We start from the raw sequence: 12,406 nt of genomic DNA, 5'->3' as shown, positions 1-12,406 counted from the left end.
CCCCTGTCCTCGGGCACTGCCCCTCCCACCCCATGCCACCACAGCCCTCCCGTCTCGGGCCCTGTCCTCGGGCACTGCCCAGCGTCACTGTGACCTTTGGGCCCAGCTCCCAGCCCGGCCTGGCTGCTGTGGTGGGCTTCCTGCCGAGGGCCTCCCTGTCCTCCTGCCCTGCCACCCACTCGCTGAGCACCGCAAAGACCAAAGAAGGGAGGGTCCCCTCTGTCCCCTGCTGCTCGGAAGGTAGGGGTGGCTCTCCTGAGCCACTGGCAGACGTCCAGGGCCGGCCCCCTGCACAGCCTCAGCCGTCAGCCGTACACTGGATACAGGCTCCCGCCCCACCTGCCTTCCCACTGCCCCAGCCCTTGGCTGGGGCTCCCTCCCTCCCCTCAGTGCTCGCTGGGCCCAGCCCTGCAGCTGCAGCCTCTGGGGAGAAGCAGCTGCCCCCTTCTGCCCTCCTCCTACCCAGTGCCTCTGTCAGGCTCCAGAGCAGCCCTGGAGGCAGGGGGGCCATGTTAAAAAGCTTTCTCACAGTTTCCAGAAGACAAGGGGCGGGGTGGTGGTGGGGTCTGGCACCATCGCGTCGCTTTACCCCAGCAACACGAGTGGCGGCTCTGCCCCGCCCAGCCGTCCCAGCCCCCTCGTCCTCGAGCCTGGGAGTGATGCCTGTTTATCGGGAAGGAGACAGCTGCTGCGGCTCCTGCCGGGACTTCCGTCTGCGTCTCTTCTCCATGACCTTTCTCTAGCCCAGGGGGTGAGCAGGAGCACCAGAGCTGGGCCCTGGGGTCTGACGGCCAGCCGGGGAGGGGCCCTGTCCGCCTGCCGGGCCTGCGGTGTGCAGACACACGAGCCTTACTGTCCGGGGCCGGCACTGGGCCTCTTGTTGCTCATCTCCCGGGAGAGTGAGGGCGACGCAGTCAATTAAAACCGTTTTGTTCTAGGTGTGGCTGGTGGCGTTTGTGGGGTGCAGATGGGTCTTGGGCCTAAGTGAGGACACTGGCCCCTCGCCTCTGTGACTGTCTTGGGTAGCTCTACCCTTACCCAGCAGGAAGGCCCAGGGGTGCTGTGAGCCTGCCGCAAGCCCAGGGGTGGCCGTGATTGGCAGTAATCACCTTCACTGTTTGCCTGGCTGTAAAACAGGAGCTCAGAGTCTTGGTGGTTTTTCAGACTTTGGAAACCAGAATCCAAATAAGAAGTACACATTTTTACATTGACCCAAGATTCACGGTCTTACAAGGGGCCTTCAAAAAGTTCGTGGAAAATGGAATTAAAATATGGGTTTATTTCAGTGCAAAGAAATTTTTCCATTTTTTATCTATGTATAGTTTTTCCATAATACATGCTTTCCATCAACATTTTGAAGATCCCTTGTATACAAAAATGTTATGTAGTAATACAGTTATTAAATATACAATGTGCTCTGTTTGCTTTTTGGGGGGGGCCGGGAGAGGTTTTTGCTATAGGGTGTGTGCACTCGCCAGAAAGACAGAGAGAGGGACAGAAAGTGAGAAATCACCCCCCAGGGGGGATGGCCACACCACGATCCCTTCTCCTCCATTCTCCTCTCAGGATCATGGGCACGCACGCACATATGCCCTTTGTGAGTTTAAGCCACCGGGTCCGGGACTCAAATCACAGTAGACTACATGGGAGTCCAGCGACATTGCCATTACACCAACTGCTGGTCCCACCTTTTCTTTTAAAGTAGTATGTTTCTCCCATAAGCGAGTGAGCAAGAGCAGCAGAGAGTGAACGTTCCCCAGCAGGTCTGGCACCCCAGTTTCAGCCTGCCCAGGTCAGGAAGGGTCGCGAGAACCAGAACTCGCCCCACATGGGTCCCCTCAGCAGAGCAGCACATTCCAGACTGTGCCACCTTCCGGCTCCCTTTTTACGTTATTAGGGAAAATACCATTTGTAACCCACAATACTGAGCTTAGAACCTGCAGTTTTTAGAGTTTTTTTTTTTTAAGAATTATTTTATTTAACTTTATTTATTTATTCATTTGTTTTAAATTGACCAGAGTGGAACAGAGGGAGAGAGAAAGGGAGAAAATGAGAAAAAGCCAGGTCCAGGACTTGAACCGTGGTCGACCATGTGGGGGGAGTTCAGCTCCTTAACCATCATGCCACCTGCCTGCCCCAAGCCTACAGTTTCTTATATGCTCTGGATTAGATGATGTCTGAGACTAGAGTTTCCAGAACTTTCTCAGCCCACTGCTCCATAAGCATCTCAGTAAATTTTTTTAAGTTTTTGACATAGAGCGCATGTGCACACCATAGAGAAGGTGTGTACATGCGCTCCCCACCCCAGCCACACTGCAGTCCCCTCTCCACTCTCCTGGGATTTGGGGCACACATGCATACATGCCTGGTGCGATGTTCAAGCGGCCAGGTCTGGGACTGAAACCGTGGCCAGCCATGTGGAAGTCCAGCAGCTTAACTAACCACATCACCTGCTGGCCTTTCTCAGTAAAATCGTTTTTCTTTCTTTTTTTTTTTAATAATTACTGTATTTAACTTTTTTTTACTTATTTAAATTTAACCAGAGAGGCACAGTGCACATATGCACAAGAGTGAATAAGAAAGCAAGCCTCCAGGTCTAGGACTTAAACCGTGGTCAGCCATATGGGAGTCCAGCACCCTTAACTACCACGCCACCTGCCAGCCCCTCTCAGTAAATTTCTTAAAGAGCCCCAGAGGCCAGCATGTGGTGTGGTGGTTAAGGTACTGGACTCCCACATGGCCGACTGGTTCAAGTCCTAGCAGCTTGCTTTCTCACTTTCTCTCTCTCTCTCTCGTCAAACTAAATAATAATGATGACAAATAGAATTAATTACATAAATATTTCTTAAATAAAAAATAAGAGCCCCTAAGCCAAAAGAAATACCTAACAGTTCAATTTATTTAGTTAAACCCAAATCACTTAATAAATATCAAGTTAGTTGCCATTTTAAAAAACGATACACATAGGGACTAGCAGATGGCATAATGGTTACGGAGCTAGACTCTCAACATGGCTGACTGCAGTTCAAGTCCCAGACCCGGTGGCTTAAACTCACACCAGGCACATGTACGTACATGCCCAAGATCCCGAGAGGAGAATGGAGAAGGGGTTGAGGTGTGGCCATCCGCCCTGGGGTGGGGGGATGATCTCTTGCTTTCTACCTCTCTCTCTGTCTCTCCGGCAAGCACACATTCCCTACAGCAAAAATCTCTAAGAAAATAAGATACCCGTAAGTTAGAAGAAACCGTGTTCCCCTCGTCCTTAGTGTCTAGCGTGTGGCAGGACCTGCATGCCTGGCGGGCACGCTGCACGCCCACTGCACTTGCTTACAAGGCGGCGACTGCTGCCTCCGTCCTGCTCCACCTGGGCTTTCATTTGCTTTGCTTTTTTTTAGAGCCTGTGGGCTCACCAGAGAGACAGAAAGCAATAAAACATCCCCCAGAGGCAATGGCCGCAGTGCAGACCCCTCTCTTCCTGAGATTCTAATGGGCACATACTCACGTTTCAAGCTGCCAGGTCCAGGACTCGAACCATAGTGAGCCATGGGGGAGTCTAGTGCCTCAGCCATCTTGCCACCTGCTGGTCCCTCGTTTGCTTTTTGTCATAGCAAATGCTGAAAGCTCACCTCCCTGATGACATAGCAGGAGGAGTGTGCCATGATCTGATGACAAAGCTAGCCCACTCGAAGCTAACCATTCTGGTGGTAGCCAACAGAGGGTGACTCTCTTAAGGCATCCTGCTTTGTCCCTGCATGTTTTCTGTGACACCCGAGTAGCCCATACACAGTGCCGGGACCTATGGCCACTGCTCTGAGACTAGTGTTTTTACTGCTGAAACTGATTTTTCTGTTTGTCCCTTTGGAAAGACCCAAGCTGGGGGCAATTGGTTGTGCATGGTACACTGTGGGATACACCCAGGAGAGTTCTGCGGAAACACAGCTGCTGGCATGACGTGGGTGTTACAGGCTGCTGTCACTCCTCTGTGTTTCCAGATTGGAATCTGCAGAACCTTCTTCAGGACGTGTCCAGACCAGACAGGGGAATTGTGTGAAGTCTCAACTTCCTCAGGCCTGAGTGGTTCGTGCAGCCGTGTTGCAAAGGGTGGATTAAAGGGGCAGGCGTGGGCATGGGGCAGGTGTGGGGCAAGAGCCACAAGCTCTTGGAGGAGCCATGGAGGACCTCGCTGGGGCTCCCTTTCCTTTAGAGTTGGTACCCTTTTTTTTTTTTTTTTAATAGCCTTTTTTATTTAGAGCAGTCGAGCATATAGGATAGTGAGCCCCATATACTGCTATCTCCTGGTTCAGTTTTCTCTATTGTCATCTCGTATTAGTGGATGTATTTGTTACAATTAGTGAATCAATATTGATATATTATGATGAACTAAAGTTGATAGTTTACGTTAGGGCTTACCCTTTGTGTTGTACGGTTCATTTTGATGAATACGCAGTGTCGTTTATCCACTGTTACACTGTCATACAGAATAGTTCCACCCCTCAAGGCCAGCTAGTGGCATGTGGTTAAGGCAGTTCAAGGCCTGGACCCAGCAACTTCAAAAACACACCAGGCACATGTGCATACATGCGCAAAATCCCCAGAAGAGAGTGGAGAAGAGTTTGTGGTGTAGTCATTCCCCCAGAGGAAAGGGAATGGCTTTCTCATTTTTCTCTCTCCAGCAAGCACACATGCTCTATCACGATTTAAAAAAAAAAAAAAAAATCATTTTACTGTACTAAAAATACTATTTCACCTATTCAGCCCTCATTAGCACCCAAAAGTAACTCCTTAGGAATAAATTCTATCAAAATATGTGCAAGATGTATACACATAAAACTGTAAAACTCAGGGCCAGCAGTTGGCATAATGGCTGTGTCGCTGGACTCCCATGTAGTCAACTGCAGCTCGAGTCCCAGACCCGTGCCCAAGAGCCCGAGAGGAAAATGGAGAAGGGATTGCGGTGAGGCCATCCCTCCCTAGGGGGTGATATCTCCCTTTCTGTCTGTGTATCTGTCTCTGTCTTTCTGGTGAGCGCACGTGCCCTATAGCAAAAAAAAAAACTCTCAAAAAAAAAAACCTGTAAAACTCATAAAAGAAACCAAGGGAGGGACCAGCTCCATGGCCTGATGGTTAAGACAGCTGGATTCCACATGGCTAACCATGTGATTCAAGTCCCAGACCCAGCAACTTGAGAAACAAACCAGGCACATGGGTGTGTTTTTGGCATGTGGAGATGGAGAAGGGATTGTGGCATGACCATTCTCTGTAGGACTGCTTTCTCAACCCCTCTCCTCTGGAATCAAGGAGGATCAATATACAGAGAGATCGTCTATATTCATGGGTAAGGAAAACTCACTATTAAGATTTCAGCTCTTTCGGGAACCAGCAGTTAGCGTAATGGCTATATCGCTGGACTCCCACGTAGTCCACTGCGGTTCGAGTCCCAGACCCAGTGGCTTAAACTCACGCCGGGCGTGTGTGCGTGCGTGCCCAAGATCCCAAGAGGAGAATGGAGAAGAAGGGATTGCGGCATGGCCATCCCCCCTGGGGAGTGATTTCTCGCTTTCTATCTCTCTGTCTCTGTCTGTCTGGTGAGCGCACGCGCCCTATAGCAAAAACCTCTCCAAAAAAAAAAAGATTTCAGCTTTTTCCATCCTTATCTGTAGGTTCAACATAATCCCTAAAATCCTAGAAAGTTATTTTGTGAGGGACTGGCTCTGTGGCCTAGTGGTTAAGAGAGCCAGACCCAACACTACCGACCACAGTTCAACTCCCAGCCCAAGAGCCTGAAAAACGCGGTGCTTGTGTGTCCATGGAATCCCTCCAGGATGAGTAGAAGAGAAGAGATTGCAGTATGACCACACATACCCCGAAAAAAGAAAGTTGTTCTGTGAGTATCAGCAAACAGTCTAAAATTTGTGTGGAAAGGCAAAAGACCCAGAATAGACAACAATACTGAAGAACAGAGTTGTAAGGTTAACACTATACAACTTTAGGATCAACTGTAAAACTGCAGTAGCCCATGGGGCTAGTAGGTGGCGGAGTGGTTGAAACAGTGGACTCCCACATGGGCCACCGCAGTTCAAGCCCTGGACCTGGTGGCTTGCCTTCTCACTTTACCTCCCTCTCTCTGGCCAAATTTAATAATAATGGAACCAGCAGTTGGCGTAATGGCTATGTCACTGGACTCCCATGTAGTCGACCACGGTTCGAGTCCCAGACCCAGTGGCTTAAAACTCACGCCGGGCACGTGTGTGTGCATGCCCATGATCCCAAGAGGAGATTGGAGGAGAAGGGATTGCGGCGTGGCCATCCCCTTGGGGGGTGATTTCTCGCTTTCTGTCTCTCTGTCTCTGTCTGGTGAGCTCACATGCACTATAGCAAAAACCTCTAAAAAAAATTTAATAATAATAATAAAAATAATTCTGAAAAAAAAAAAAACCTGCAATAACCCAGACAGTGTGGTACTGATAAAAAGAGTAGACAAAATTGACCAGTGAGACCATAGAGAACTCAGACTGAGGCACACACAGCTGATTCAGTGAAGGTGGTCGTTAATTGACAGAGGGCACATGTGCTCACCAAAAAGGAGACGGGGGTAGGAGAAAGTGCACTGCACACACACACAGTGGGGAATGGCCATGCCACAATCCCTTCATGTCAGGATTCAGGGCAGTGTTTGTTTTCCAACCCACCGGGGCCAAGACTTGAACCATGGCTAACCATGTGGGATCCAGTTCCCTTAACCAGTAGGCTGTGGGGCTGGCCCAGGACAGTCTTTTCAACAAACAGGTCAGGAACCATTCATGTAAGCACTGACCTTACATTGTTCACAAAAATTCGCTCAAAATTGGTAGTAGACCTAACTGTAAAACCCAGAACTCAGACTTCTATTAGAAGGGGAATCTAGGTGACCGTGGGTTTTACAATGAGTTGTTGGTTTTTGTTTGTTTGTTTTTAATATTTGTTTTTTTAATTTTATTTATTATTTTTAACCAGAAAGAGAGAAAGCAAGCCACCAGGTCCGGGACTCAGACCGCAGTTGGCCATGTGGGAGTCCAGCGCCTTCACCATGATGCCACTTGCCGACCCTTGGCAATGAGTTTTTAGACACAGCGCCAAACGTTCAATCCATGAAAGAAAAATAGATAAGTTTTACTTAGTTAAAATTTAAAATGTCTGTTCAATGAAAGATACTGTGAAAAGAATGGAAAAAAAAAAGATAAGGACAGGTAGAAAATATTTACAAAACGTATCAGAAAAAAAGGACTTGTATCTACAGTAAACAAAGAACCCTTAATATTCAACAATGTAAAAACAACCCAATGTGAAGATGGACAAAAGATCCAGAGACCCTACCAAAGATAATTGGCAAAGTGACTGTACTCACAATGACGACTTTAGGGAACTGCGGATCAAAGCAGCAGTGACACCAGTGCGTGAGGCCCCTCCACGGCTTCCTACAAAGCTAAACACACTCGTAGCTTACAGTCGGGCCGTCGTGCTCCTAAAGGAGCTGAAAGCAGCCCTCAGAGAAACGTGTCTGTGAAGGTCTATAACAGCCTTTTTAGTTGCCAAAAAAGTGAAGCAACCAAGATGTCCTTCAAAAGATGAATGGAGGGGGACCAGCAGTTAGTGTAATGGCTATGTCGCTGGACTCCTGTGTAGTAGACCGTGGTTCAAGTCCTGGACCCGTTGGCTTAAACTTACACTGCGTGCGTGTATGTGCGTGCCCAAGATCCCCGGGACTCAGACCGCAGTTGGCCATGTGGGAGTCCAGCGCCTTCACCATGATGCCACTTGCCGACCCTTGGCAATGAGTTTTTAGACACAGCGCCAAACGTTCAATCCATGAAAGAAAAATAGATAAGTTTTACTTAGTTAAAATTTAAAATGTCTGTTCAATGAAAGATACTGTGAAAAGAATGGAAAAAAAAAAGATAAGGACAGGTAGAAAATATTTACAAAACGTATCAGAAAAAAAGGACTTGTATCTACAGTAAACAAAGAACCCTTAATATTCAACAATGTAAAAACAACCCAATGTGAAGATGGACAAAAGATCCAGAGACCCTACCAAAGATAATTGGCAAAGTGACTGTACTCACAATGACGACTTTAGGGAACTGCGGATCAAAGCAGCAGTGACACCAGTGCGTGAGGCCCCTCCACGGCTTCCTACAAAGCTAAACACACTCGTAGCTTACAGTCGGGCCGTCGTGCTCCTAAAGGAGCTGAAAGCAGCCCTCAGAGAAACGTGTCTGTGAAGGTCTATAACAGCCTTTTTAGTTGCCAAAAAAGTGAAGCAACCAAGATGTCCTTCAAAAGATGAATGGAGGGGGACCAGCAGTTAGTGTAATGGCTATGTCGCTGGACTCCTGTGTAGTAGACCGTTGTTCAAGTCCTGGACCCGTTGGCTTAAACTTACACTGCGTGCGTGTATGTGCGTGCCCAAAATCCCAAGAGGGGAATGGAGGAGAAGGGGTTGCGGTGTGACCATCCCCCCTGGGGGTGATTTCTCGCTTTCTGTCTCCCTGGCGAGCGCACATGCCCTATAGCAAAAAACCTCTCCAAAAAAAAAAAAAAAAAAAAACAAAGATGGAGGGCTCAGCAGGTGGCGTGGTGGTTAAGGCAGCTGGATGCCACCTGGCCATCCACACAGTTTGAGTCCTGGAGCTGAGAGCACTCAGAATCTCAGGGTGATTTTCAACATGCCATGTCCCACCCCAGAGACTATTTAATGGGTTAGAGTTGGAGCCCAGACAGCCACCCACTATTTTAAAGCACTCAGATCTATTCTGCTGTGAACCACTGGTCTAACCTTGTCTCCATGAGAGGGGGCAAGCAAAGGAAGGGCTTGCCTGCGGCCCCCAGGGAGTAAAACCAAAGCCAGGACTGGACCCCAGTCTGATTTTTATCCAGGTCTTAAAAATCATTTAATATTTTAATAAGTCAGGATAATTCGAACTCTTGCTGTGCACTTGGCACTGGGCTGAACACGTAATCAAAAGGCCTAACGGGCTGTCCCGGCCCTCTGGAGCCTCCAGAGCACCTCAGGCAGCAGGTATGGGAGTTGTGCAGTCCCTGAGCACTGGAATAGCACCTTCTCCAGAACCCGCCATGGGACAAGGAGTACGAGAGCTGGTGAGAGGCAGGCATGTCCACTTCTGCCTTTTTTTTTTTTTTTTTTTTTTGCCAGAGGGCAGGTGTACACAAGAGAAGCATCTGTGGCAGAGTCTTCTCATCAAAGTCCCCTCTCCAGCTCCTCAAGGTCTTGCATGCCTGTTGTGTGTTCATGGTGACCCAGGAGTCCAGACCTGCGGTTGCCATGTGGCTTTTGATGTCACAGGTCCCAGGGGTTACTCTAATGCTACAGAAGCCGGCTCTCTTTTTTATATGTAGAAGTCATGGTCTTAATAAGGTCATCAGATGGCCCTAAAAGGGGTCACCAGCAGAGGCAGCCGAGAGGTCAGGGTTCAGGATCTCAACTTTAGCTAATGCAAGCTTAGACCTCAGCAAGCCCCTGCCTCTCTCTGGGTCTGTTCTCATTGGCAGGACAGTGGTCATGCTATGTGTTCTGGTTACCGCACTGCACGTAGCCTGGTGGCTGCATACACATCTGAGTATGCTAGGTGGGCACTGTCCTCCAGTGGTGACAGGTCTAACTGCCCTGATCACTGGCATTGGCTGGCAGGCACTGCATGGATATAGTCTGTCAACCTGCACAAGATTCCCACCAGATTCCCATTTTAGAGATGCGGAAACTGGGACAGCTATTGACACAGCTGGACTGGCTGGTGGCCTCCTGAGTCCACATGTTTAAACCGTCATGCCTCACTGCCCGCCCCAGCATAGGAGACCTAGACCCTGGTGCCACCTGTGCTGTCTGCCACATTGGCTAAGTTTCCCCATCCAGACAGTGGAGTGGGGAAGGAAGTCATTTTGTGAACTTCATGCCTGAAGAGCCGGAAGGTCTCTTCTCAAAGTTTCTTGCAGTGTACAGCCCTCCTGGTCTTCTAACATGGAAAGGTGTGGAGCCATTGTGGAGATAGGTCCTGTCTCCAGGGCCACAGGTGGTGATGATGGCTGAGCAGCAAGGCTCCGGGGAACAGTGCCCCTACACCCCACAGTGCATCATGCCACCAGCTTCTCCAGCTGCAATGTGGGAGCCCCTGGCTCGGCTTCCCTGGGTTGTTGATGGAAGCAATTCTTACCCAGAGCCAAGACACCGTCTGTGGCCAACCAGTAGCCCCAGTGGCAACCCTGAGCGCTTGCTGTCTGCAGTTCGCTGCTGGCTACAGGGACCAAGAGACTCAGCCAGGCCCCTAAAGGAGTTGGGTCTCCAGGGAGGCAGCTGTAAACAGCTAATGCAAACAAGCACACATGAATATTCAATAGCAGGAAGGCAGGAAGGCTTCCTGCTCTGGGAGCAGAGGCAGCAGCTGCTGAAGCTGGGGACGTTGGGGGGTGCCCTGGTGAGGTGGGAGCAGCCCAGGTGGGCAGGGACCTTCTCTGAAGGGCTAACAGGCCGGTAGGGCTAACTCCAAGGTACACAAGGAACCTGGAAAGGGTATTGGGCCAGACTGTGGGGCCATGAATGCCAGAGTGAGCTGGCCAGAGAGGCGGTTTGTGAGCCCTGGACCTGTATATGGTCCTGACTCTCCCTTTAGACAAGCAGCATTTTATAATCCAGGCTCCAGATGGCCATCCTGTTCTGTGTCCGTGAGCATCTTTCTTGGGGGAGGGGGCGTTCAAACCCTGTCCATACTGTCCTGGCTGCAGAAGAATAACTTCCAGGCCATGCTGTGAGCCTCTGGGCCTGGAGTGGAGGCTCATATCTGATGGAGATGAGTGAAGCTGTCACGGACAGGCACAGCCCAGGGAGGTTGTTAGTGGGAGAGGAGCAGTGCAGATAAGTGGCCCAGAGGACCCAAAGCCTCGAAGAGCTGAGAGGAGTCGAGAGGCCGGCTTTTCCCTCTCTGTAGCTGGCCCCCCCTCATGCCCTTGTCTGCAGCTGCCCAGGACACAGGAAGGGAGCTGGAGCATTCTGTCCCACATCCAGAGCCCACTGACCTCCACCAGCCCCTACAGCAATGGGCACCAAGAGTGACAAGCTAGGTCCATGTGCCCTGGTGGGTAACAGCACATGATGCCCGAACTGCGTTCCTCCCATTGACCGGGCTTGCTGCCAGGAACTGGGTTTGCGGGAGTGGAGACAGCAGGCTGCTCACAGGGAGTATCCAGTCTCACAGGAGTGGCAGCGTTCCATAGCTTCAGTGGGCTGTGGAGGAGGGCGCTGGGCTCTCTGATTCACACTGGACATCAGGGACAGCTCCGAGAAAGTGACGTTTAGTCTGAAGGACGGAGGGAAGGTGGCCAGTGTGTGGCGCAGGGGTGGGGGTGGTTAGTAGCGTGTGCAAAACCCCTGGGATATGGAAGTGCATGGCACCTGAAGAAAAGCCACAGTGGCTGCAGACAGTGAACAAGCAAGAAAGGGACACAGGGCCCTAGATACGTTGGTTTTTGTGCAGGTGCAGGGGAGCCACTGGAGGCCGTCAGATCAATGTGGGCCTTGCGAGTCCTGCAGATATGGCCAACTGGAGACTGGCTGGCTATTGTCCATCCACGCAATGGTCCCCGGGGCGCCGCAGCCCTGCGGATTTCTCGGAGCTGGCTGCCGCCCCTGGCGTCCCTCGCCCCCACGAGCCACCTGTTAGGGCCCCACAAAGCTTCCGTTCATCCTATTTTTCAATAAGCCAGTCACCTCGTGGGGTCTGCTCCGTACCAACCCCCACCCCCCAGCATGCCGATGTCTGGGACTGGGACCGCGGGCTTCCACGGGTGCGAGTGGACGTGGGAGTTCAAAGCGCCGAGGCCCCCCAGAACTGCAGCGCCCGCCTCTCCAGACACTCCCTAAGGCTCGACCTCCTGCCCCGGCCCCGCCGCCCCGCGGCCTCGGCGCGGCATGCACAGGGACGCCGGCGTCCTCCCGCGCCTATCCAGCAGGGCGGCGCGCTCCGCACGCGCGCCACCGCAGACTCGAGCGCGCCTCATAGCGCCCTCCGGCCCCGGAGGGGCCCGGAATGAAAGGGCCAGGAAGACGCAAACCGGGTCTGGGCCGCGGCCCTCGCCGCCTGCCGGGACGCGGCTCCGATTCCCGGGGGACGACCACGCTGGGTGCACCACGGCCCCGGAAGTGACCTCATTGGGCCGAGCGCCGCGGGCGCGCGCAGCATGGCGGAAGCGGAAGAGAGTTCTGCGCTTCTGCTGCCGCCGATGCCGCCCCCGCCCGGGATGGCGGAAGTGGAGGCGCAGACGGCGGCCGAGACGGACATGAAGCAGTATTGCAGCGCGGGCGGCGTCGCCATGGACGTGGAGCGGAGCCGCTTCCCCTACTGCGTGGTGTGGACGC

General features: G+C 51.6%; 1 protein-coding gene across 1 annotated transcript in view; it reads left to right on the top strand.

Annotated features, from left to right (window-relative positions):
- The first annotated feature begins 12,213 nt into the window (after positions 1–12,213).
- The window catches only part of TMEM222 (transmembrane protein 222), a 15,873-nt gene continuing 15,680 nt past the window's right edge, over positions 12,214–12,406 (top strand). Inside the window, exon 1 of the mRNA XM_006155313.2 lies at positions 12,214–12,406. Coding sequence (XP_006155375.1) covers positions 12,229–12,406 — 178 coding nt within the window. The 5' untranslated portion in view covers positions 12,214–12,228.

Source organism: Tupaia chinensis, unplaced genomic scaffold (genome assembly GCF_000334495.1).
Source record: "Tupaia chinensis unplaced genomic scaffold, TupChi_1.0 Scaffold000445_1, whole genome shotgun sequence".
Taxonomy (NCBI): domain Eukaryota; kingdom Metazoa; phylum Chordata; class Mammalia; order Scandentia; family Tupaiidae; genus Tupaia; species Tupaia belangeri.
This window is presented reverse-complemented; position numbering and strand designations above follow the sequence as displayed.